Below are 25,731 nucleotides of genomic sequence, written 5' to 3' on the forward strand. Positions count from 1 at the left end.
ATGCTCCAAAATCTGCCGAAAACCAACACCAACAACAAGAGGAGAACCAGGCAACAGCAACCAGGGACTGCTGAGCAGCTGGAATCTGGGATTCAGCAGGAATGGACTCAGATTCCTCAGTTCAAAGCATTAAAAAGAGTCATTAAAGGAAGCTGAAGGAGGGAAACATGAGTCTGGAGCAGCTTTCACTGAGTGTTGATGTTGCAGATTCTGGGTCTGGTTCTGTTTTATAAAGAGAAGGAGGTCAGAGAAGATGCTGAGAATCACTTCTGTCTGTTCAACAGGTTAAAGTCTTTTTTATTGTTCATTGTGGAAAGTTTCTAATGAACAGTGGGAGGAGCTTCAGAATAAAAGAAGAGCTGAGGTCAGAAACATCTGGGTTGAGCTGAAGAGTCTTTGGTTTGGTGTTTGGTTCTGCTAACCTTCTCCTCATGCAGCTGTCCTCCTTCTGGATGTTTGTTAGAACAACCGAACATGAGGGACGTCCTCTGGTATTTCCGACATGCGAGCGTTTCCAGCAACACTCACAAACCTGCAACAATTGAATAGAAGGAAGTGCTGCTGGCTGACTTTTCCTCCCTCAGAGACACACTTCCCTCCTGCACTCCAGTCGGGCTCATCAGAGCCAGGAGAGCAGCAGCAGAGCAACATGGAGGCCCCGGTTCTGGTTCTGGTTCTGCTCCTGTGGTCCAGCTGTGTATGTGATCAGGGTGAGTTCAGCAAGGTTAACCCCAGATGTTTGGTGTGTTCAGGGGGTGTTCTAAAGCTGGTAAACTGCGGTGCTGGTAGCGTACGCTGGTGATCCGTTAGCCTCCTGATGGACGAGGAGCTTATTTTCTTATCTGAAAACAAGAGTTCACCGAGATTTTTGGATCCTCTGAACTGAAAAGCTTCACATGATGGAATCGCTTTGATCTCAAAAAACTTCATGAGCTTTAACAGCTGAGACTGGACTAGACTTTATTTATATATATATATATATATATTTATATTCATAAACTGGATATTAAACTCAGACATAGAATCAAAATGTCTGGTATTCTGTGTTGTTCTGTTCCTTTTGTGTTCTGTTCCTCTGATGTTCTGTTCCTTATGTGTTCTGTTCCTCTGGTGTTCTGTTCCTCTGGTGTTCTGTTCCTTTTGTGTTCTGTTCCTTTTGTGTTCTGTTCCTCTGATGTTCTGTTCCTTTTGTGTTCTGTTCCTCTGGTGTTCTGTTCCTCTGGTGTTCTGTTCCTCTGATGTTCTGTTCCTCTGATGTTCTGTTCCTTTTGTGTTCTGTTCCTCTGGTGTTCTGTTCCTCTGATGTTCTGTTCCTCTGATGTTCTGTTCCTCTGATGTTCTGTTCCTTTTGTGTTCTGTTCCTCTGGTGTTCTGTTCCTCTGGTGTTCTGTTCCTTTTGTGTTCTGTTCCTTTTGTTTTCTGTTCCTCTGGTGTTCTGTTCCTCTGATGTTCTGTTCCTTTTGTGTTCTGTTCCTCTGGTGTTCTGTTCCTCTGGTGTTCTGTTCCTCTGGTGTTCTGTTCCTCTGGTGTTCTGTTCCTTTTGTGTTCTGTTCCTTTTGTTTTCTGTTCCTCTGGTGTTCTGTTCCTCTGATGTTCTGTTCCTTATGTGTTCTGTTCCTCTGATGTTCTGTTCCTTTTGTTTTCTGTTCCTCTGATGTTCTGTTCCTCTGGTGTTCTGTTCCTTATGTGTTCTGTTCCTTTTGTGTTCTGTTCCTCTGATGTTCTGTTCCTTATGTGTTCTGTTCCTTATGTGTTCTGTTCCTCTGATGTTCTGTTCCTTTTGTGTTCTGTTCCTTATGTTTTATGTTCCTCTGATGTTCTGTTCCTTTTGTGTTCTGTTCCTCTGGTGTTCTGTTCCTCTGATGTTCTGTTCCTTATGTGTTCTGTTCCTTATGTGTTCTGTTCCTCTGATGTTCTGTTCCTCTGATGTTCTGTTCCTTATGTGTTCTGTTCCTTTTGTGTTCTGTTCCTCTGGTGTTCTGTTCCTCTGATGTTCTGTTCCTCTGGTGTTCTGTTCCTTTTGTTTTCTGTTCCTCTGGTGTTCTGTTCCTTTTGTGTTCTGTTCCTTATGTGTTCTGTTCCTTTTGTTTTCTGTTCCTCTGGTGTTCTGTTCCTTATGTGTTCTGTTCCTCTGGTGTTCTGTTCCTTATGTGTTCTGTTCCTTTTGTTTTCTGTTCCTCTGGTGTTCTGTTCCTCTGGTGTTCTGTTCCTCTGATGTTCTGTTCCTTATGTGTTCTGTTCCTTTTGTGTTCTGTTCCTCTGGTGTTCTGTTCCTCTGATGTTCTGTTCCTTTTGTGTTCTGTTCCTCTGGTGTTCTGTTCCTCTGGTGTTCTGTTCCTCTGATGTTCTGTTCCTTATGTGTTCTGTTCCTTTTGTGTTCTGTTCCTCTGGTGTTCTGTTCCTCTGATGTTCTGTTCCTTATGTGTTCTGTTCCTTATGTGTTCTGTTCCTCTGATGTTCTGTTCCTCTGATGTTCTGTTCCTTTTGTTTTCTGTTCCTCTGATGTTCTGTTCCTCTGGTGTTCTGTTCCTCTGGTGTTCTGTTCCTTATGTGTTCTGTTCCTCTGGTGTTCTGTTCCTTTTGTGTTCTGTTCCTTTTGTGTTCTGTTCCTCTGATGTTCTGTTCCTCTGGTGTTCTGTTCCTTTTGTGTTCTGTTCCTCTGATGTTCTGTTCCTCTGATGTTCTGTTCCTCTGGTGTTCTGTTCCTTTTGTGTTCTGTTCCTTTTGTGTTCTGTTCCTCTGATGTTCTGTTCCTCTGGTGTTCTGTTCCTTTTGTGTTCTGTTCCTCTGATGTTCTGTTCCTCTGGTGTTCTGTTCCTTTTGTGTTCTGTTCCTCTGGTGTTCTGTTCCTCTGGTGTTCTGTTCCTTATGTGTTCTGTTCCTTTTGTGTTCTGTTCCTCTGATGTTCTGTTCCTCTGGTGTTCTGTTCCTTTTGTGTTCTGTTCCTCTGGTGTTCTGTTCCTCTGATGTTCTGTTCCTTCTGTGTTCTGTTCCTTTTGTTTTCTCTTCCTCTTATGTTCTGTTCCTCTGATGTTCTGTTCCTTTTGTGTTCTGTTCCTCTGATGTTCTGTTCCTCTGGTGTTCTGTTCCTTCTGTGTTCTGTTCCTCTTGTGTTCTGTTCCTCTGATGTTCTGTTCCTCTGATGTTCTGTTCCTTCTGTGTTCTGTTCCTTTTGTTTTCTCTTCCTCTTATGTTCTGTTCCTCTGATGTTCTGTTCCTTTTGTGTTCTGTTCCTCTGATGTTCTGTTCCTCTGGTGTTCTGTTCCTTCTGTGTTCTGTTCCTCTTGTGTTCTGTTCCTCTGGTGTTCTGTTCCTCTGATGTTCTGTTCCTTCTGTGTTCTGTTCCTTTTGTTTTCTCTTCCTCTTATGTTCTGTTCCTCTGATGTTCTGTTCCTTTTGTGTTCTGTTCCTCTGATGTTCTGTTCCTCTGGTGTTCTGTTCCTTTTGTGTTCTGTTCCTCTGATGTTCTGTTCCTCTGGTGTTCTGTTCCTTTTGTGTTCTGTTCCTCTGGTGTTCTGTTCCTCTGATGTTCTGTTCCTCTGGTGTTCTGTTCCTTTTGTGTTCTGTTCCTTTTGTGTTCTGTTCCTCTGATGTTCTGTTCCTCTGGTGTTCTGTTCCTTATGTGTTCTGTTCCTCTGATGTTCTGTTCCTCTGGTGTTCTGTTCCTTTTGTGTTCTGTTCCTCTGATGTTCTGTTCCTCTGGTGTTCTGTTCCTTTTGTGTTCTGTTCCTCTGGTGTTCTGTTCCTCTGATGTTCTGTTCCTTCTGTGTTCTGTTCCTTTTGTTTTCTCTTCCTCTTATGTTCTGTTCCTCTGATGTTCTGTTCCTTTTGTGTTCTGTTCCTCTGATGTTCTGTTCCTCTGGTGTTCTGTTCCTTCTGTGTTCTGTTCCTTTTGTTTTCTCTTCCTCTTATGTTCTGTTCCTCTGATGTTCTGTTCCTTTTGTGTTCTGTTCCTCTGATGTTCTGTTCCTCTGGTGTTCTGTTCCTTTTGTTTTCTGTTCCTCTGGTGTTCTGTTCCTCTGATGTTCTGTTCCTTCTGTGTTCTGTTCCTTTTGTTTTCTGTTCCTCTGGTGTTCTGTTCCTTTTGTGTTCTGTTCCTCTGGTGTTCTGTTCCTCTGATGTTCTGTTCCTTCTGTGTTCTGTTCCTTTTGTTTTCTGTTCCTCTGGTGTTCTGTTCCTTTTGTGTTCTGTTCCTCTGATGTTCTGTTCCTCTGGTGTTCTGTTCCTCTTGTGTTCTGTTCCTCTGGTGTTCTGTTCCTTTTGTGTTCTGTTCCTCTGATGTTCTGTTCCTCTGGTGTTCTGTTCCTCTTGTGTTCTGTTCCTCTGATGTTCTGTTCCTCTGGTGTTCTGTTCCTTTTGTTTTCTGTTCCTCTGATGTTCTGTTCCTTTTGTTTTCTGTTCCTATGGTGTTCTGTTCCTCTGGTGTTCTGTTCCTCTGATGTTCTGTTCCTCTGATGTTCTGTTCCTTCTGTGTTCTGTTCCTCTGATGTTCTGTTCCTCTGGTGTTCTGTTCCTTATGTGTTCTGTTCCTTTTGTTTTCTGTTCCTCTGGTGTTCTGTTCCTTTTGTGTTCTGTTCCTCTGGTGTTCTGTTCCTCTGATGTTCTGTTCCTTCTGTGTTCTGTTCCTTTTGTTTTCTGTTCCTCTGGTGTTCTGTTCCTTTTGTGTTCTGTTCCTCTGATGTTCTGTTCCTCTGGTGTTCTGTTCCTTTTGTGTTCTGTTCCTCTGATGTTCTGTTCCTCTGGTGTTCTGTTCCTCTTGTGTTCTGTTCCTCTGATGTTCTGTTCCTCTGGTGTTCTGTTCCTTTTGTTTTCTGTTCCTCTGATGTTCTGTTCCTTTTGTTTTCTGTTCCTATGGTGTTCTGTTCCTCTGGTGTTCTGTTCCTTCTGTGTTCTGTTCCTCTTGTGTTCTGTTCCTCTGATGTTCTGTTCCTCTGGTGTTCTGTTCCTTTTGTTTTCTGTTCCTCTGATGTTCTGTTCCTTTTGTTTTCTGTTCCTATGGTGTTCTGTTCCTCTGGTGTTCTGTTCCTCTGATGTTCTGTTCCTCTGATGTTCTGTTCCTTTTGTTTTCTGTTCCTATGGTGTTCTGTTCCTCTGGTGTTCTGTTCCTCTGATGTTCTGTTCCTCTGATGTTCTGTTCCTTTTGTTTTCTGTTCCTCTGGTGTTCTGTTCCTTTTGTGTTCTGTTCCTCTGATGTTCTGTTCCTCTGGTGTTCTGTTCCTTATGTGTTCTGTTCCTTTTGTTTTCTGTTCCTCTGGTGTTCTGTTCCTTTTGTGTTCTGTTCCTCTGATGTTCTGTTCCTCTGATGTTCTGTTCCTTCTGTGTTCTGTTCCTTATGTGTTCTGTTCCTTTTGTTTTCTGTTCCTCTGGTGTTCTGTTCCTTTTGTGTTCTGTTCCTTTTGTGTTCTGTTCCTTTTGTGTTCTGTTCCTTTTGTGTTCTGTTCCTCTGGTGTTCTGTTCCTCTGATGTTCTGTTCCTTCTGTGTTCTGTTCCTTTTGTTTTCTCTTCCTCTTATGTTCTGTTCCTCTGATGTTCTGTTCCTCTGGTGTTCTGTTCCTCTGGTGTTCTGTTCCTCTGATGTTCTGTTCCTCTGATGTTCTGTTCCTCTGATGTTCTGTTTCTCTGGTGTTCTGTTCCTTATGTGTTCTGTTCCTTTTGTGTTCTGTTCCTCTGGTGTTCTGTTCCTCTGATGTTCTGTTCCTTCTGTGTTCTGTTCCTTTTGTTTTCTGTTCCTCTGGTGTTCTGTTCCTCTGATGTTCTGTTCCTTATGTGTTCTGTTCCTCTGATGTTCTGTTCCTCTGATGTTCTGTTCCTTTTGTTTTCTGTTCCTCTGATGTTCTGTTCCTCTGATGTTCTGTTCCTTTTGTTTTCTGTTCCTCTGATGTTCTGTTCCTCTGGTGTTCTGTTCCTTATGTGTTCTGTTCCTTTTGTGTTCTGTTCCTCTGATGTTCTGTTCCTTATGTGTTCTGTTCCTTTTGTTTTCTGTTCCTCTGGTGTTCTGTTCCTTTTGTGTTCTGTTCCTCTGATGTTGTGTTCCTCTGATGTTCTGTTCCTTCTGTGTTCTGTTCCTTATGTGTTCTGTTCCTTTTGTTTTCTGTTCCTCTGGTGTTCTGTTCCTTTTGTGTTCTGTTCCTCTGGTGTTCTGTTCCTCTGATGTTCTGTTCCTTCTGTGTTCTGTTCCTTTTGTTTTCTCTTCCTCTTATGTTCTGTTCCTCTGATGTTCTGTTCCTCTGGTGTTCTGTTCCTCTGGTGTTCTGTTCCTTTTGTGTTCTGTTCCTCTGGTGTTCTGTTCCTCTGATGTTCTGTTCCTTCTGTGTTCTGTTCCTTTTGTTTTCTGTTCCTCTGGTGTTCTGTTCCTTTTGTGTTCTGTTCCTTTTGTTTTCTCTTCCTCTTATGTTCTGTTCCTCTGATGTTCTGTTCCTTATGTGTTCTGTTCCTCTGATGTTCTGTTCCTTTTGTTTTCTGTTCCTCTGATGTTCTGTTCCTCTGATGTTCTGTTCCTTTTGTTTTCTGTTCCTCTGATGTTCTGTTCCTCTGATGTTCTGTTCCTCTGGTGTTCTGTTCCTTATGTGTTCTCTTCCTCTTATGTTCTGTTCCTCTGATGTTCTGTTCCTTATGTGTTCTGTTCCTCTGATGTTCTGTTCCTCTGATGTTCTGTTCCTTTTGTTTTCTGTTCCTCTGATGTTCTGTTCCTCTGATGTTCTGTTTCTCTGGTGTTCTGTTCCTTATGTGTTCTGTTCCTTTTGTGTTATGTTCCTCTGGTGTTCTGTTCCTTTTGTGTTCTGTTCCTCTGATGTTCTGTTCCTCTGGTGTTCTGTTCCTCTGATGTTCTGTTCCTTCTGTGTTCTGTTCCTTTTGTTTTCTCTTCCTCTTATGTTCTGTTCCTCTGATGTTCTGTTCATTTTGTTTTCTGTTCCTCTGATGTTCTGTTCCTTCTGTGTTCTGTTCCTCTTGTGTTCTGTTCCTCTGATGTTCTGTTCCTTTTGTTTTCTGTTCCTATGGTGTTCTGTTCCTCTGGTGTTCTGTTCCTCTGATGTTCTGTTCCTTTTGTTTTCTGTTCCTCTGGTGTTCTGTTCCTTTTGTGTTCTGTTCCTCTGATGTTCTGTTCCTCTGGTGTTCTGTTCCTTATGTGTTCTGTTCCTTTTGTTTTGTGTTCCTCTGGTGTTCTGTTCCTTTTGTGTTCTGTTCCTCTGGTGTTCTGTTCCTCTGATGTTCTGTTCCTTCTGTGTTCTGTTCCTTTTGTTTTCTCTTCCTCTTATGTTCTGTTCCTCTGATGTTCTGTTCCTCTGGTGTTCTGTTCCTTATGTGTTCTGTTCCTCTCGTGTTCTGTTCCTTTTGTTTTCTGTTCCTCTGGTGTTCTGTTCCTTTTGTGTTCTGTTCCTCTGGTGTTCTGTTCCTTTTGTTTTCTGTTCCTCTGGTGTTCTGTTCCTTTTGTGTTCTGTTCCTCTGGTGTTCTGTTCCTCTGATGTTCTGTTCCTTCTGTGTTCTGTTCCTTTTGTTTTCTCTTCCTCTTATGTTCTGTTCCTCTGATGTTCTGTTCCTCTGGTGTTCTGTTCCTTATGTGTTCTGTTCCTTTTGTGTTCTGTTCCTCTCGTGTTCTGTTCCTTTTGTTTTCTGTTCCTCTGGTGTTCTGTTCCTTTTGTGTTCTGTTCCTCTGATGTTCTGTTCCTCTGATGTTCTGTTCCTTATGTGTTCTGTTCCTTTTGTTTTCTGTTCCTCTGGTGTTCTGTTCCTTTTGTGTTCTGTTCCTCTGGTGTTCTGTTCCTTTTGTGTTCTGTTCCTCTGATGTTCTGTTCCTCTGGTGTTCTGTTCCTTATGTGTTCTGTTCCTTTTGTTTTCTGTTCCTCTGGTGTTCTGTTCCTTTTGTGTTCTGTTCCTTTTGTTTTCTGTTCCTCTGGTGTTCTGTTCCTTTTGTGTTCTGTTCCTTTTGTTTTCTGTTCCTCTGGTGTTCTGTTCCTTATGTGTTCTGTTCCTTTTGTTTTCTGTTCCTCTGGTGTTCTGTTCCTTTTGTGTTCTGTTCCTTTTGTTTTCTGTTCCTCTGGTGTTCTGTTCCTTATGTGTTCTGTTCCTTTTGTTTTCTGTTCCTCTGGTGTTCTGTTCCTCTCGTGTTCTGTTCCTTTTGTTTTCTGTTCCTCTGGTGTTCTGTTCCTTTTGTGTTCTGTTCCTCTGATGTTCTGTTCCTCTGGTGTTCTGTTCCTTATGTGTTCTGTTCCTTTTGTTTTCTGTTCCTCTGGTGTTCTGTTCCTTTTGTGTTCTGTTCCTCTGGTGTTCTGTTCCTCTGATGTTCTGTTCCTTCTGTGTTCTGTTCCTTTTGTTTTCTGTTCCTCTGGTGTTCTGTTCCTTTTGTGTTCTGTTCCTCTGATGTTCTGTTCCTCTGATGTTCTGTTCCTCTGGTGAGCTGTTCCTTTTGTGTTCTGTTCCTCTGATGTTCTGTTCCCCTGGTGTTCTGTTCCTCTTGTGTTCTGTTCCTCTGATGTTCTGTTCCTCTGGTGTTCTGTTCCTTTTGTTTTCTGTTCCTCTGATGTTCTGTTCCTTTTGTTTTTTGTTCCTATGGTGTTCTGTTCCTCTGGTGTTCTGTTCCTCTGATGTTCTGTTCCTCTGATGTTCTGTTCCTCTGATGTTCTGTTCCTTCTGTGTTCTGTTCCTCTTGTGTTCTGTTCCTCTGATGTTCTGTTCCTCTGGTGTTCTGTTCCTTTTGTTTTCTGTTCCTCTGATGTTCTGTTCCTTTTGTTTTCTGTTCCTATGGTGTTCTGTTCCTCTGGTGTTCTGTTCCTCTGATGTTCTGTTCCTTTTGTTTTCTGTTCCTCTGGTGTTCTGTTCCTTTTGTGTTCTGTTCCTCTGATGTTCTGTTCCTCTGGTGTTCTGTTCCTTATGTGTTCTGTTCCTTTTGTTTTCTGTTCCTCTGGTGTTCTGTTCCTTTTGTGTTCTGTTCCTCTGATGTTCTGTTCCTCTGGTGTTCTGTTCCTTTTGTGTTCTGTTCCTTTTGTTTTCTGTTCCTCTGGTGTTCTGTTCCTTTTGTGTTCTGTTCCTCTGGTGTTCTGTTCCTCTGATGTTCTGTTCCTTCTGTGTTCTGTTCCTTTTGTTTTCTCTTCCTCTTATGTTCTGTTCCTCTGATGTTCTGTTCCTCTGGTGTTCTGTTCCTCTGATGTTCTGTTCCTTCTATGTTCTGTTCCTTTTGTTTTCTCTTCCTCTTATGTTCTGTTCCTCTGATGTTCTGTTCCTTTTGTGTTCTGTTCCTCTTATGTTCTGTTCCTCTGGTGTTCTGTTCCTTTTGTGTTCTGTTCCTCTTATGTTCTGTTCCTTTTGTGTTCTGTTCCTTTTGTGTTCTGTTCCTTCTGTGTTCTGTTCCTTTTGTTTTCTCTTCCTCTTATGTTCTGTTCCTCTGATGTTCTGTTCCTCTGCTGTTCTGTTCCTTATGTGTTCTGTTCCTTTTGTGTTCTGTTCCTCTGATGTTCTGTTCCTTTTGTGTTCTGTTCCTCTGGTGTTCTGTTCCTCTGATGTTCTGTTCCTTCTGTGTTCTGTTCCTTTTGTTTTCTCTTCCTCTTATGTTCTGTTCCTCTGATGTTCTGTTCCTATGGTGTTCTGTTCCTCTGATGTTCTGTTCCTTCTGTGTTCTGTTCCTCTGATGTTCTGTTCCTCTGATGTTCTGTTCATTTTGTTTTCTGTTCCTCTGATGTTCTGTTCCTTCTGTGTTCTGTTCCTTTTGTTTTCTCTTCCTCTTATGTTCTGTTCCTCTGATGTTCTGTTCCTCTGGTGTTCTGTTCCTCTGGTGTTCTGTTCCTTTTGTGTTCTGTTCCTCTGGTGTTCTGTTCCTCTGATGTTCTGTTCCTTCTGTGTTCTGTTCCTTTTGTTTTCTGTTCCTCTGGTGTTCTGTTCCTTTTGTTTTCTCTTCCTCTTATGTTCTGTTCCTCTGATGTTCTGTTCCTCTGGTGTTCTGTTCCTCTGGTGTTCTGTTCCTTTTGTGTTCTGTTCCTCTTATGTTCTGTTCCTCTGATGTTCTGTTCCTTATGTGTTCTGTTCCTCTGATGTTCTGTTCCTTTTGTTTTCTGTTCCTCTGATGTTCTGTTCCTCTGATGTTCTGTTCCTTTTGTTTTCTGTTCCTCTGATGTTCTGTTCCTCTGATGTTCTGTTCCTCTGATGTTCTGTTCCTTATGTGTTCTGTTCCTCTGATGTTCTGTTCCTCTGATGTTCTGTTCCTTATGTGTTCTGTTCCTCTGATGTTCTGTTCCTCTGATGTTCTGTTCCTTTTGTTTTCTGTTCCTCTGATGTTCTGTTCCTTCTGTGTTCTGTTCCTTTTGTTTTCTGTTCCTCTGGTGTTCTGTTCCTTATGTGTTCTGTTCCTTTTGTTTTCTGTTCCTCTGGTGTTCTGTTCCTTTTGTGTTCTGTTCCTTTTGTTTTCTGTTCCTCTGGTGTTCTGTTCCTCTGATGTTCTGTTCCTCTGATGTTCTGTTCCTCTGGTGTTCTGTTCCTTATGTGTTCTGTTCCTTTTGTGTTCTGTTCCTCTGGTGTTCTGTTCCTTTTGTGTTCTGTTCCTCTGATGTTCTGTTCCTCTGGTGTTCTGTTCCTCTGATGTTCTGTTCCTTCTGTGTTCTGTTCCTTTTGTTTTCTCTTCCTCTTATGTTCTGTTCCTCTGATGTTCTGTTCATTTTGTTTTCTGTTCCTCTGATGTTCTGTTCCTTCTGTGTTCTGTTCCTTTTGTTTTCTGTTCCTCTGGTGTTCTGTTCCTTATGTGTTCTGTTCCTTTTGTTTTCTGTTCCTCTGGTGTTCTGTTCCTTTTGTGTTCTGTTCCTCTGGTGTTCTGTTCCTCTGATGTTCTGTTCCTTCTGTGTTCTGTTCCTTTTGTTTTCTCTTCCTCTTATGTTCTGTTCCTCTGATGTTCTGTTCCTCTGGTGTTCTGTTCCTTATGTGTTCTGTTCCTTTTGTGTTCTGTTCCTCTGGTGTTCTGTTCCTTTTGTTTTCTGTTCCTCTGGTGTTCTGTTCCTTTTGTGTTCTGTTCCTCTGGTGTTCTGTTCCTTTTGTGTTCTGTTCCTCTGGTGTTCTGTTCCTCTGATGTTCTGTTCCTTCTGTGTTCTGTTCCTTTTGTTTTCTCTTCCTCTTATGTTCTGTTCCTCTGATGTTCTGTTCCTTTTGTGTTCTGTTCCTCTTATGTTCTGTTCCTCTGGTGTTCTGTTCCTTTTGTGTTCTGTTCCTCTTATGTTCTGTTCCTTTTGTGTTCTGTTCCTTTTGTGTTCTGTTCCTTTTGTGTTCTGTTCCTCTGATGTTCTGTTCCTCTGGTGTTCTGTTCCTTCTGTGTTCTGTTCCTTTTGTTTTCTCTTCCTCTTATGTTCTGTTCCTCTGGTGTTCTGTTCCTTATGTGTTCTGTTCCTTTTGTGTTCTGTTCCTCTGATGTTCTGTTCCTTTTGTGTTCTGTTCCTCTGGTGTTCTGTTCCTCTGATGTTCTGTTCCTTCTGTGTTCTGTTCCTTTTGTTTTCTCTTCCTCTTATGTTCTGTTCCTCTGATGTTCTGTTCATTTTGTTTTCTGTTCCTCTGATGTTCTGTTCCTTCTGTGTTCTGTTCCTTTTGTTTTCTCTTCCTCTTATGTTCTGTTCCTCTGATGTTCTGTTCCTATGGTGTTCTGTTCCTCTGATGTTCTGTTCCTCTGATGTTCTGTTCCTCTGATGTTCTGTTCCTTTTGTTTTCTGTTCCTCTGGTGTTCTGTTCCTTTTGTGTTCTGTTCCTCTTATGTTCTGTTCCTTTTGTGTTCTGTTCCTTTTGTGTTCTGTTCCTTTTGTGTTCTGTTCCTCTGATGTTCTGTTCCTCTGATGTTCTGTTCCTTTTGTTTTCTGTTCCTCTGGTGTTCTGTTCCTTTTGTGTTCTGTTCCTTTTGTGTTCTGTTCCTCTGATGTTCTGTTCCTCTGGTGTTCTGTTCCTTATGTGTTCTGTTCCTTTTGTGTTCTGTTCCTCTTATGTTCTGTTCCTTTTGTGTTCTGTTCCTTTTGTGTTCTGTTCCTCTGGTGTTCTGTTCCTTTTGTGTTCTGTTCCTTTTGTTTTCTGTTCCTCTGGTGTTCTGTTCCTTTTGTGTTCTGTTCCTCTTATGTTCTGTTCCTTTTGTGTTCTGTTCCTTTTGTGTTCTGTTCCACTGATGTTCTGTTCCTCTGGTGTTCTGTTCCTTTTGTGTTCTGTTCCTTTTGTTTTCTGTTCCTCTTGTGTTCTGTTCCTTTTGTGTTCTGTTCCTTTTGTGTTCTGTTCCTCTGATGTTCTGTTCCTCTGGTGTTCTGTTCCTTATGTGTTCTGTTCCTTTTGTTTTCTGTTCCTCTGGTGTTCTGTTCCTTATGTGTTCTGTTCCTCTGGTGTTCTGTTCCTTATGTGTTCTGTTCCTCTGATGTTCTGTTCCTCTGATGTTCTGTTCCTTTTGTTTTCTGTTCCTTCTGTGTTCTGTTCCTCTGATGTTCTGTTCCTTTTGTTTTCCCTTCCTCTTATGTTCTGTTCCTCTGATGTTCTGTTCCTCTGATGTTCTGTTCCTTATATGTTCTGTTCCTTTTGTTTTTTCTTCCTCTTATGTTCTGTTCCTCTGATGTTCTGTTCATTTTGTTTTCTGTTCCTCTGATGTTCTGTTCCTTCTGTGTTCTGTTCCTTTTGTTTTCTCTTCCTCTTATGTTCTGTTCCTCTGATGTTCTGTTCCTTATGTGTTCTGTTCCTTTTGTTTTTTCTTCCTCTTATGTTCTGTTCCTCTGATGTTCTGTTCATTTTGTTTTCTGTTCCTCTGATGTTCTGTTCCTTCTGTGTTCTGTTCCTTTTGTTTTCTGTTCCTCTGGTGTTCTGTTCCTTTTGTGTTCTGTTCCTCTGGTGTTCTGTTCCTTTTGTTTTCTGTTCCTCTGGTGTTCTGTTCCTCTGATGTTCTGTTCCTCTGGTGTTCTGTTCCTTATGTGTTCTGTTCCTCTGATGTTCTGTTCCTCTGATGTTCTGTTCCTTTTGTTTTCTGTTCCTCTGGTGTTCTGTTCCTTTTGTGTTCTGTTCCTCTTATGTTCTGTTCCTTTTGTGTTCTGTTCCTTTTGTGTTCTGTTCCTCTGATGTTCTGTTCCTTTTGTGTTCTGTTCCTTTTGTGTTCTGTTCCTTTTGTGTTCTGTTCCTCTGATGTTCTGTTCCTCTGGTGTTCTGTTCCTTTTGTGTTCTGTTCCTTTTGTTTTCTGTTCCTCTTGTGTTCTGTTCCTTTTGTGTTCTGTTCCTTTTGTGTTCTGTTCCTTTTGTGTTCTGTTCCTCTGATGTTCTGTTCCTCTGGTGTTCTGTTCCTTTTGTGTTCTGTTCCTTTTGTGTTCTGTTCCTTTTGTGTTCTGTTCCTTTTGTGTTCTGTTCCTCTGATGTTCTGTTCCTCTGGTGTTCTGTTCCTTATGTGTTCTGTTCCTTTTGTTTTCTGTTCCTCTGGTGTTCTGTTCCTTATGTGTTCTGTTCCTCTGATGTTCTGTTCCTTTTGTTTTCTCTTCCTCTTATGTTCTGTTCCTCTGATGTTCTGTTCCTCTGGTGTTCTGTTCCTTATGTGTTCTGTTCCTTTTGTGTTCTGTTCCTCTGATGTTCTGTTCCTTTTGTGTTCTGTTCCTCTGGTGTTCTGTTCCTTTTGTGTTCTGTTCCTCTGATGTTCTGTTCCTTCTGTGTTCTGTTCCTTTTGTTTTCTCTTCCTCTTATGTTCTGTTCCTCTGATGTTCTGTTCCTCTGGTGTTCTGTTCCTTATGTGTTCTGTTCCTTTTGTGTTCTGTTCCTCTGATGTTCTGTTCCTTTTGTGTTCTGTTCCTCTGGTGTTCTGTTCCTCTGGTGTTCTGTTCCTCTGATGTTCTGTTCCTCTGGTGTTCTGTTCCTTTTGTTTTCTGTTCCTCTGGTGTTCTGTTCCTTTTGTGTTCTGTTCCTCTGGTGTTCTGTTCCTTTTGTTTTCTGTTCCTATGGTGTTCTGTTCCTCTGATGTTCTGTTCCTCTGGTGTTCTGTTCCTCTGATGTTCTGTTCCTCTGATGTTCTGTTCCTTTTGTTTTCTGTTCCTCTGGTGTTCTGTTCCTTATGTGTTCTGTTCCTTTTGTGTTCTGTTCCTCTTATGTTCTGTTCCTTTTGTGTTCTGTTCCTCTTATGTTCTGTTCCTCTGGTGTTCTGTTCCTTTTGTGTTCTGTTCCTCGCATGTTCTGTTCCTCTGGTGTTCTGTTCCTTTTGTGTTCTGTTCCTTTTGTTTTCTGTTCCTCTGGTGTTCTGTTCCTTTTGTGTTCTGTTCCTTTTGTGTTCTGTTCCTTTTGTGTTCTGTTCCTTTTGTGTTCTGTTCCTCTGATGTTCTGTTCCTCTGGTGTTCTGTTCCTTATGTGTTCTGTTCCTTTTGTTTTCTGTTCCTCTGGTGTTCTGTTCCTTTTGTGTTCTGTTCCTCTGGTGTTCTGTTCCTTTTGTTTTCTGTTCCTCTTGTGTTCTGTTCCTTTTGTGTTCTGTTCCTTTTGTGTTCTGTTCCTCTGATGTTCTGTTCCTCTGGTGTTCTGTTCCTTATGTGTTCTGTTCCTTTTGTTTTCTGTTCCTCTGGTGTTCTGTTCCTTTTGTGTTCTGTTCCTCTGGTGTTCTGTTCCTCTGATGTTCTGTTCCTTCTGTGTTCTGTTCCTCTGATATTCTGTTCCTTTTGTGTTCTCTTCCTCTTATGTTCTGTTCCTCTGATGTTCTGTTCCTCTGGTGTTCTGTTCCTTTTGTGTTCTGTTCCTCTGGTGTTCTGTTCCTCTGATGTTCTGTTCCGTCTGTGTTCTGTTCCTTTTGTTTTCTCTTCCTCTTATGTTCTGTTCCTCTGATGTTCTGTTCCTCTGGTGTTCTGTTCCTTTTGTGTTCTGTTCCTCTGATGTTCTGTTCCTTTTGTGTTCTGTTCCTCTGATGTTCTGTTCCTTCTGTGTTCTGTTCCTCTGATGTTCTGTTCCTTATGTGTTCTGTTCCTTTTGTTTTCTCTTCCTCTTATGTTCTGTTCCTCTGATGTTCTGTTCCTCTGGTAATCTGTTCCTTTTGTGTTCTGTTCCTCTGGTGTTCTGTTCCTCTGGTGTTCTGTTCATTTTGTTTTCTGTTCCTCTGATGTTCTGTTCCTTCTGTGTTCTGTTCCTTTTGTTTTCTCTTCCTCTTATGTTCTGTTCCTCTGATGTTCTGTTCCTTTTGTGTTCTGTTCCTCTGATGTTCTGTTCCTTCTGTGTTCTGTTCCTCTGATGTTCTGTTCCTTTTGTTTTCTGTTCCTTTTGTGTTCTGTTCCTCTGATGTTCTGTTCCTATGGTGTTCTGTTCCTTTTGTTTTCTGTTCCTTTTGTGTTCTGTTCCTCTGATGTTCTGTTCCTTTTGTGTTCTGTTCCTCTGATGTTCTGTTCCTTTTGTGTTCTGTTCCTCTGATGTTCTGTTCCTTTTGTTTTCTGTTCCTCTGATGTTCTGTTCCTCTGGTGTTCTGTTCCTTTTGTGTTCTGTTCCTCTGATGTTCTGTTCCTTTTGTGTTCTGTTCCTCTGATGTTCTGTTCCTTTTGTGTTCTGTTCCTCTGATGTTCTGTTCCTTCTGTGTTCTGTTCCTCTGATGTTCTGTTCCTTTTGTTTTCTGTTCCTCTGATGTTCTGTTCCTTTTGTGTTCTGTTCCTCTGATGTTCTGTTCCTTCTGTGTTCTGTTCCTCTGATGTTCTGTTCCTTTTGTGTTCTGTTCCTCTGGTGTTCTGTTCCTTTTGTGTTCTGTTCCTTTTGTTTTCTCTTCCTCTTATGTTCTGTTCCTCTGATGTTCTGTTCCTCTGGTGTTCTGTTCCTTTTGTGTTCTGTTCCTCTGATGTTCTGTTCCTTTTGTGTTCTGTTCCTCTGATGTTCTGTTCCTTTTGTTTTCTGTTCCTATGGTGTTCTGTTCCTCTGATGTTCTGTTCCTCTGATGTTCTGTTCCTTCTGTGTTCTGTTCCTTTTGTTTTCTCTTCCTCTTATGTTCTGTTCCTCTGATGTTCTGTTCATTTTGTTTTCTGTTCCTCTGATGTTCTGTTCCTTCTGTGTTCTGTTCCTTTTGTTTTCTCTTCCTCTTATGTTCTGTTCCTCTGATGTTCTGTTCCTCTTGTGTTCTGTTCCTCTGATGTTCTGTTCCTCTGGTGTTCTGTTCCTTTTGTTTTCTGTTCCTCTGGTGTTCTGTTCCTTTTGTGTTCTGTTCCTCTGGTGTTCTGTTCCTTTTGTTTTCTGTTCCTATGGTGTTCTGTTCCTCTGATGTTCTGTTCCTCTGGTGTTCTGTTCCTCTGATGTTCTGTTCCTCTGGTGTTCTGTTCCTTTTGTGTTCTGTTCCTTTTGTTTTCTGTTCCTCTGGTGTTCTGTTCCTTTTGTGTTCTGTTCCTCTTATGTTCTGTTCCTCTGGTGTTCTGTTCCTTTTGTGTTCTGTTCCTTTTGTTTTCTGTTCCTCTTGTGTTCTGTTCCTTTTGTGTTCTGTTCCTTTTGTGTTCTGTTCCTTTTGTGTTCTGTTCCTCTGATGTTCTGTTCCTCTGGTGTTCTGTTCCTTATGTGTTCTGTTCCTTTTGTTTTCTGTTCCTCTGGTGTTCTGTTCCTTTGGTGTTCTGTTCCTTTTGTGTTCTGTTCCTCTGGTGTTCTGTTCCTCTGATGTTCTGTTCCTCTGGTGTTCTGTTCCTCTGGTGTTCTGTTCCTCTGGTGTTCTGTTCCTTTTGTGTTCTGTTCCTCTGGTGTTCTGTTCCTCTGATGTTCTGTTCCTTCTGTGTTCTGTTCCTTTTGTTTTCTCTTCCTCTTATGTTCTGTTCCTCTGATGTTCTGTTCCTCTGGTGTTCTGTTCCTTTTGTGTTCTGTTCCTCTGGTGTTCTGTTCCTCTGATGTTCTGTTCCTTTTGTTTTCTGTTCCTTTTGTTTTCTCTTCCTCTTATGTTCTGTTCCTCTGATGTTCTGTTCCTCTGGTGTTCTGTTCCTCTGGTGTTCTGTTCCTTTTGTGTTCTGTTCCTCTGATGTTCTGTTCCTTTTGTGTTCTGTTCCTCTGATGTTCTGTTCCTCTGGTGTTCTGTTCCTCTGGTGTTCTGTTCCTCTGGTGTTCTGTTCCTCTGGTGTTCTGTTCCTCTGGTGTTCTGTTCCTTTTGTGTTCTGTTCCTTTTGTGTTCTGTTCCTCTGGTGTTCTGTTCCTCTGATGTTCTGTTCCTTCTGTGTTCTGTTCCTTTTGTTTTCTCTTCCTCTTATGTTCTGTTCCTCTGATGTTCTGTTCCTCTGGTGTTCTGTTCCTTTTGTGTTCTGTTCCTCTGGTGTTCTGTTCCTCTGATGTTCTGTTCCTTTTGTTTTCTGTTCCTTTTGTTTTCTCTTCCTCTTATGTTCTGTTCCTCTGATGTTCTGTTCCTCTGGTGTTCTGTTCCTCTGGTGTTCTGTTCCTTTTGTGTTCTGTTCCTCTGGTGTTCTGTTCCTCTGGTGTTCTGTTCCTCTGGTGTTCTGTTCCTTATGTGTTCTGTTCCTTTTGTTTTCTCTTCCTCTTATGTTCTGTTCCTCTGATGTTCTGTTCCTTCTGTGTTCTGTTCCTTTTGTGTTCTGTTCCTCTGGTGTTCTGTTCCTCTGGTGTTCTGTTCATTTTGTTTTCTCTTCCTCTTATGTTCTGTTCCTCTGATGTTCTGTTCCTTATGTGTTCTGTTCCTCTGATGTTCTGTTCCTTCTGTGTTCTGTTCCTCTGATGTTCTGTTCCTTTTGTTTTCTGTTCCTTCTGTGTTCTGTTCCTTTTGTTTTCTCTTCCTCTTATGTTCTGTTCCTTTTGTTTTCTCTTCCTCTTATGTTATGTTCCTCTGATGTTCTGTTCCTTCTGTGTTCTGTTCCTCTGATGTTCTGTTCCTTATGTGTTCTGTTCCTTTTGTTTTCTCTTCCTCTTATGTTCTGTTCCTCTGGTGTTCTGTTCCTTTGGTGTTCTGTTCCTTTTGTGTTCTGTTCCTCTGATGTTCTGTTCCTTCTGTGTTCTGTTCCTCTGATGTTCTGTTCCTTTTGTTTTCTGTTCCTTTTGTGTTCTGTTCCTCTGATGTTCTGTTCCTATGGTGTTCTGTTCCTTTTGTTTTCTGTTCCTTTTGTGTTCTGTTCCTCTGATGTTCTGTTTCTTTTGTTTTCTGTTCCTTTGGTGTTCTGTTCCTCTGATGTTCTGTTCCTCTGGTGTTCTGTTCCTTTTGTTTTCTGTTCCTTTTGTGTTCTGTTCCTCTGGTGTTCTGTTCCTTTTGTGTTCTGTTCCTCTGATGTTCTGTTCCTTTTGTGTTCTGTTCCTCTGATGTTCTGTTCCTTCTGTGTTCTGTTCCTCTGATGTTCTGTTCCTTATGTGTTCTGTTCCTTTTGTTTTCTCTTCCTCTTATGTTCTGTTCCTCTGATGTTCTGTTCCTTCTGTGTTCTGTTCCTTTTGTGTTCTGTTCCTCTGGTGTTCTGTTCATTTTGTTTTCTGTTCCTCTGATGTTCTGTTCCTTCTGTGTTCTGTTCCTTTTGTTTTCTCTTCCTCTTATGTTCTGTTCCTCTGATGTTCTGTTCCTTATGTGTTCTGTTCCTCTGATGTTCTGTTCCTTCTGTGTTCTGTTCCTCTGATGTTCTGTTCCTTTTGTTTTCTGTTCCTTCTGTGTTCTGTTCCTTTTGTTTTCTCTTCCTCTTATGTTCTGTTCCTCTGATGTTCTGTTCCTTTTGTTTTCTCTTCCTCTTATGTTCTGTTCCTCTGATGTTCTGTTCCTTATGTGTTCTGTTCCTCTGATGTTCTGTTCCTCTGATGTTCTGTTCCTATGGTGTTCTGTTCCTTTTGTTTTCTGTTCCTTTTGTGTTCTGTTCCTCTGATGTTCTGTTCCTCTGATGTTCTGTTCCTCTGATGTTCTGTTCCTATGGTGTTCTGTTCCTTTTGTTTTCTGTTCCTTTTGTGTTCTGTTCCTCTGATGTTCTGTTCCTTTTGTGTTCTGTTCCTCTGATGTTCTGTTCCTTTTGTTTTCTGTTCCTCTGATGTTCTGTTCCTCTGATGTTCTGTTCCTTTTGTGTTCTGTTCCTCTGATGTTCTGTTCTGAGGTTCGGTTCTGTACCGAGTTTCAGAATCAGTTTTTTCTGTGTTTAGGGGTCAGTGGTCAGTGAAAATTCTGCTGATGTCACACTTTTCACACACTATCGTACAATTATTATATTTCAAGAATATATCAAAAGAAAACACCTTATATATTAAAGTTATCTGCAGTTCCTGAAGTCCAATTGTTTCACATTTAAATGTTAAATTTAGTTTTGTATGTACTGAGATTATATTCCCACAATAGTTATTCTGACAGTGAACTTAAAAGTGAATATAGATATATGATAATATATGATATATATATATATATTTGAATCCCTTAAAGTTTTAGCATATTTATATGACATTGGAGCCTAAATTTGAGTGCATTTTTTCCACTGGTGTTTAAACCTGTAAGTAATAAGAAAGCTTGTTGGCAAATTACTATTAGATACTAATTTTCATTCATGGAAATGCAGTTTTATATGAAAAAGATTTTTCAGTATCAGAAAACAAATTAAGTAAACTCTATTTTCCAGATCAAACATGTAAATTAGTTCACAGACAGCAGGTTATTCTACTTTAGTGCACAAAAGTACAACAAATACACTTAAAATTCACCTTTTTAATTACAACTAAAAGTTACTGTTAAAGGGGAAGTTCGTTTTTTTAATCCTGGACCTTATTTCTGGCATAAAATACGTTCATTTACTCCCCGAGAACAGTTTGGTGAAAGTCAGACGCTATACAGATGACTCGAGATCCATATAACGGATAACGATTTACTCAGTGTAAATTACTCAGAGGGACTGCTGAGAATCGGGCTGGTGGTTCAGTCCTCCTCTGGACTCTGGACCGACTGTTAACTGGTCAGAGCGTGTGATATGAGCGTGTTAGCATGTTAGCATGTTAGCGTGTTAGCATGTTAGCATGTTAGCGTGTTAGCATGTTAGCATGTGTTTGGCTTCTGACGCAGAGGATGATGTTTATATTTATGCATTTCACGCTTTTATCCAAAGACTTACAGGTAGGCAGTTAGGATAAGGGGGTCTGCCTGAGGACCCCTGATGGAGGTAGGACCTTTCATTTGAACCCAGGTCAGATGAAAGGTGGCAATCCAGTCTCCTTATTCTTTGAGTCAGGCAGGAAACCCGTCAGCCGTGTTCTTCCTGATCTCATCTCAGAAGTCATAACACAAGAGTTCTTTTATTGTTCTGATCATGTGATGAGACACACTTTGTGGATCAGTTTCTGTTTCTTCTAAATTCTCTTTCTTTTCATTTTCAGACTTTACATCCACCTCCACCACACATGTACCGGTGAAGCTCTCCAGTACCATCAGAACCCCTGCTAGAAGGAGCACCAATGAGCCCTTAACTGATACAGACAGAACCCACAGAACCACCCGACACAGTGGCATCGCCGGTGTTCACAGTTCGACAGCCAAGGGAACTTCAGCACATGTGAACGCCACCAAACCTCCGGATTTACATCCAGATGTTTCCCCTTCACAGATGTCAGCTTTAAAAGCCAACCAAAATGTGTCAAGTCCGGCTGTTGCTATCACCGACCAATCAGAGAGCGCATCAGGAGGAAATGACTCCCAGTTCAGGACTGAAGCAGCATCAGTGCAGCCAGAAAGCTTCAGAACATTGATGTCCCTGACAACAGGCCAGTCTGAGTCCACTGGAGACAAGAAGCTGGTTTCCTCAGCTATCCCACAGGTGAACTCAGGTGAAACGGACCTCACAGTTCTGTCTGACATCTTGCCTGGATCCACAGCTTATGAGAGTTTCTCTGCTGTTTCTGAGTCAAACCGAGATGTCTCATCGATGTCAGCTACTGACAGGGAGAGCTGCACCTCAGCCCCACCCACCACAGCTAACATAGCTGCAGCAGCACACCTGACATCTGCATCCATGACTGAGGCAGGTCCATCATCCACCCCCCACAGCCAGGATACAGAGTCCCAGACTCCACCCACAGCTGCAGGCTCCACCCATCATCCTGACGACTCAGTGACCCTGACAGAAGGATCCACACCTGCAGCTGCAACAGCTGCAACAACCTTATCGGAAACCACACCTGCAGCCACATCCGCTGCCACATCCGCTGCCACATCCGCTGCCACATCCGCTGCCATACCTTCAGCCACATCCGCTGCCACATCTGCTGCCATACCTGCAGCCACATCCGCTGCCACATCTGCTGCCATACCTGCAGCCACATCCGCTGCCACATCCGCAGCCACATCCGCTGCCACATCCGCTGCCACATCCGCTGCCACATCCGCTGCCATACCTGCAGCCACATCCGCTGCCACATCCGCTGCCACATCCGCTGCCATACCTGCAGCCACATCCGCTGCCACATCCGCTGCCACATCCGCTGCCACATCCGCTGCCACATCCGCTGCCACATCCGCTGCCACATCCGCTGCCATACCTGCAGCCACATCCGCTGCCACATCCGCTGCCATACGTGCAGCCACATCCGCTGCCACATCCGCTGCCATACCTGCAGCCACATCCGCTGCCACATCCGCTGCCATAACTGCAGCCACATCCGCTGCCACATCCGCTGCCACATCCGCTGCCATACCTGCAGCCACATCCACTGCCATACCTGCAGCCACATCCGCTGCCATACCTGCAGCCACATCCGCTGCCACATCCGCTGCCACATCTGCAGCCACATCCGCTGCCACATCCGCTGCCCTACCTGCAGCCACATCCGCTGCCACATCCGCTGCCACATCCGCTGCCACATCCGCTGCCACATCTGCAGCCACATCCGCTGCCCTACCTGCAGCCACATCCGCTGCCACATCCGCTGCCACATCCGCTGCCACATCCGCTGCCACATCTGCTGCCACATCTGCTGCCACATCCGCTGCCATACCTGCAGCCACATCCGCTGCCATACCTGCAGCCACATCCGCTGCCACATCCGCTGCCACATCTGCAGCCACATCCGCTGCCATACCTGCAGCCACATCCGCTGCCATACCTGCAGCCACATCCGCTGCCACATCCGCTGCCACATCCGCTGCCATACCTGCAGCCACACCTGCAGCCACATCCGCTGCCATACCTGCAGCCACATCCGCTGCCATACCTGCAGCCACATCCGCTGCCACATCCGCTGCCATACCTGCAGCCACATCCGCTGCCACATCCGCTGCCACATCCGCTGCCACATCCGCTGCCACATCCGCTGCCACACCTGCTACCACACCTGCAGCCACATCCAGAGTCACAGTTGCAGTCACACCTGCAGCCACACCTGCAGCCACACTTGCCCCCTCTACAACCCCGACAACCATCAGAACTACATCACCCACCACTGTCAGCACCACCACCTCAACAACCAGGACTCCTTCACCTACAACCTCATCTCCGACCACCACACCTGTGAGTGTCTCTGTTTCCTCCATCATTTAAAGCTGCTGTCATCATTAATCTCAGACTCGTAACGTATGAAGTTAAAACAGAGTTAAAGACGTCATGGTCTGGCCCCAGAGGGCCGCTTATTGTTCTGATTTGATCTATTGTTCTTATTTCTTTCTTTTTGTTTAAATTTTAAATCATGCTTTTTATTTCTACTGTTTTAATGTCTCTCTAAAGCGTTGAATTGTTTTGCTTTTTTTAAAATTTGTTGTTAAAAAAGCTACCGTTATTTCCTAATTACTGTTCTATAATCAGAAGCTAATTACAGCAAAAGCAAAGAGAGGGCAAGAGCTTATTTTGCTTCGTTGTATTTGATGTAAAATTCTCATTAATCTAATTAATTTATATTGATACAAAGTAATTTTAGTATCCATCCATTTTCTCCCACTTATCTGAGACTGGGTTAAGAGGGAAGTATCAGCAGAGATCCCCAGAACTTCCTCTCCCCAACCACCGCCTCCCAGGGGAAATTAAGGTGTTCCCAAGCCAGCTGAGATATAATCTCTCCTGTGTTTGCCTGGAGCCTTTCTCCTTATTTTAGGTTAGGTAACTTTATTCATACCTGAGGGTAGATTTGATCACAGTTAAAAGAGTTAAAAGCTAAAAGTCTTCTTGAGTTCTGTGACCAAAATTCACTCATATGAGGGTAGAAGGTTCATAGGTGAGAATGACTTTAACAACACTCACTTTGGTCAGGGGTTCAGTGACATATGGGACTGTAATGACCCTCCATGTGTGGATAACAGCTCCCTGCTTATAAAGTGATGCCCCCCACCATTTAATTTAGACACGAAGAAGGCTTTTGGATGAGAGTTCAAACGTTTTCAAGATCCAAGAACAAAAAGTCCAGGTATTTTTCCCAGGTTTTCAGCTAATAGCTCTTTGGGAATCATCTAGATCTCATTAAAGCCAGTTTCTGCTCTGGTTCAGAATCTGAGCTCTGCAGGATTCCTATGAAAAGATGATTTCCTCATTCCTCATTTCTTTATTGCATTGATAGGCAATATTTCCAGTTTCCTCAAATGAGATATGCCAAGTTTTCAGCTAATAGCTCTTTGGGAATCACCTTGTTGCTGCAGAAATCCTATTTTCTGTCTGTCAAACTGTGTTTTCTTTGCTGTTTTTCATAGATGCAGCTAAAGAAATGGGAACAAATGATGTGTCTTTGTGACAAAGTGCCTAAAGATCCAGTTTAAAATGACTCTGGATCTGAACTGTCAATGGTTCATTTGACTCCTCTCTGGAACCAGGAAGTGGACATTACTGTCCTCAGTGTCCCTCATCGCACTGGACTGCAGCTCAGTTTGTGTTTGGGTGTTTAGTCCTTCAGTTTGTTGGGTTTGTAGTGCACTGGGATGCTGTATTTGGAGAAAAACCTATAATGTGCCACATATGGAAGGGATTGACAGTACTTTTGTACAGAAATAGCTAAATTCAAGCCACTGAAATGGGAATGTTTCCAGATGTTCTTTGTCTTCTTTGATTATAAACTAGGTTTTTAAACTAGAGATAGTTTTCTAGAACGCCAACGAGGACAAAAGTTTTTAGATTAATTCCTGATAAACATCTATAAAGATTATAGTCAAATGTCTTCAAATCTAACTAAATGTCCACTTTTCAGTACATGCCAGAAGTTTTAATGTAGTCTTAAATTAAGAATATGGAATCAGTCATGCCACAACACAGCTGGGATTCAGATCCTTCCTATGAGGATGACCAAACCTGAGCCACTGAAGGAGACTTGGCCTCCGGTTGAATGCCTCAATACTTAGAGCTGGGCACTTCCTGGAAGGAGAACTCTCATTCAGGCCAAACAATAGCTGATTCTGTTCAATTTGAAGCTGAAGGTCGGTAGAAACAGTCCGAGGCAGGCAGGAAGGAAGGCAGGGTGGGGTGCCGGTCTGTAGAGAGCCGCCTGCTTCTGTTCCCAGTGAAAGTCTGAAGAGTTTGGAGGCTTGTTGAGGAGAAGAGGCGCTCATTTCAGCTTCTGCTCAGCCTCTAACTGAGGCTTCATCCTCTGAAATGATGCTGCTGCTACAGATTCAGACAGGAAATGCCTCCACACATGGCAGCAAACACGGATCAGACTTTTCTGACCCTCCGTATTTCAGCCTGTACTGAAACTCGCCATGTTGCCTTTCGGCGAATAGGAGTGAAGCAGCGATGCTCAGAGGCATCTCAGGATGTTTGGTTCTTGGGTTGTTGTGGAGCGTAAAGAAGGTGAGTCAATGCAGGAAGGGAGGGAGGAGAAGGCATTAAAACAGCGAGAAACCAGATGTGACCACAGATTCCTGCAGAACAAATAAAACAATCATCTGTTTTCTCACCAACTCGTTTTATGGCACAGATTTAAATGCAGGCAGAAACAGGCTCATCTCCAGTTTTTCATGTTTTCACCAGGTATCTTTTGAACTCGTTGGACCTCTGATCAGCTGTTCGTGGGAATCTTTCCTCCTCCTTGGTTTCACCTTTAATAACCTTTAATAAGTGTTTGTTTCTCAGGATCTGAGCCGAATGAACCAGAGGAAACTGTTTCAGAGGGTTTGAGCTGCATCTTCTGGTCTCTGTCTGATCATAGATCAATATTTCCATCTGCCCCCTTTCAGTTTAACACAAGGCTGCATGTTTGCTAGCTTCATGTGAGTCTTTATGGCAAAACAACAGTAAGGAAACTGTAACTGCAGAGTTCCTGACAGACAGCAGGGATGTAGGAGACCTCAGGTGGAGTAAAGCATCAGGTCCTCCACCTGAGAACAGGTGATATAGCTGAAACCTCCCAGCTATGATGCATTAAAATAAACTCTGCCTCTTCTCCCAGTTGGTTTCCATGATGACTAAAGTCATAGATTCACTCTGAGTGACATCGACTGGACTGTAGAAACCAGAAGTTGTCCTGAATGGAACCAAACAAGAACTGAGAACAACTTTCAAAATAACCTACAATAATTAATCTGTTGATTGATTGATTGATTGATTTTTTTGGTTGGTTGGTTGATTGATTGATTGATTTTTTTTGGTTGGTTGATTGATTGATTGATTGATTGATTTTTTTGGTTGGTTGGTTGGTTGGTTGATTGATTGATTGATTGATTTTTTTGGTTGGTTGGTTGGTTGATTGATTGATTGATTGATTTTTTTGGTTGGTTGGTTGGTTGGTTGGTTGGTTGATTGATTGATTGATTTTTTTGGTTGGTTGGTTGGTTGGTTGATTGATTGATTGATTGATTTTTTTGGTTGGTTGGTTGGTTGGTTGATTGATTGATTGATTGATTTTTTTGGTTGGTTGGTTGGTTGGTTGGTTGGTTGATTGATTGATTGATTTTTTTGGTTGGTTGGTTGGTTG

At 42.6% G+C, this 25,731-nt stretch overlaps 2 protein-coding genes across 4 annotated transcripts in view; both read left to right on the top strand.

Annotated features, from left to right (window-relative positions):
* Window positions 1-414: 414 nt before the first annotated feature.
* Window positions 415-24,509, top strand: LOC140306759 (uncharacterized). Its single transcript, XM_072385350.1, has 3 exons — window positions 415-710; window positions 20,227-22,352; window positions 24,429-24,509. The coding sequence occupies exons 1-3, from the start codon at window positions 503-505 to the stop codon at window positions 24,507-24,509; spliced, it is 2,415 nt and encodes an 804-aa protein (XP_072241451.1). The 5' UTR covers window positions 415-502.
* LOC140307783 (receptor-type tyrosine-protein phosphatase beta-like) overlaps window positions 22,272-25,731 on the top strand; it is a 66,123-nt gene continuing 62,663 nt past the window's right edge. For 2 of the 3 annotated variants that reach the window (XM_072386791.1, XM_072386792.1), the window contains exon 1: window positions 24,408-24,608. In XM_072386791.1, the coding sequence (XP_072242892.1) occupies window positions 24,552-24,608 (57 nt within the window). In that variant the 5' untranslated portion in view covers window positions 24,408-24,551. Of the gene's footprint in view, window positions 22,353-24,407; window positions 24,609-25,731 lie in introns of those variants that run through there. The other variant, XM_072386793.1, reaches the window with a different exon arrangement.

The sequence above is a fragment of the Leuresthes tenuis genome, unplaced genomic scaffold (assembly GCF_036924035.1).
Source record: "Leuresthes tenuis unplaced genomic scaffold, fLeuTen1.0.hap1 SCAF_5, whole genome shotgun sequence".
NCBI lineage: Eukaryota > Metazoa > Chordata > Actinopteri > Atheriniformes > Atherinopsidae > Leuresthes > Leuresthes tenuis.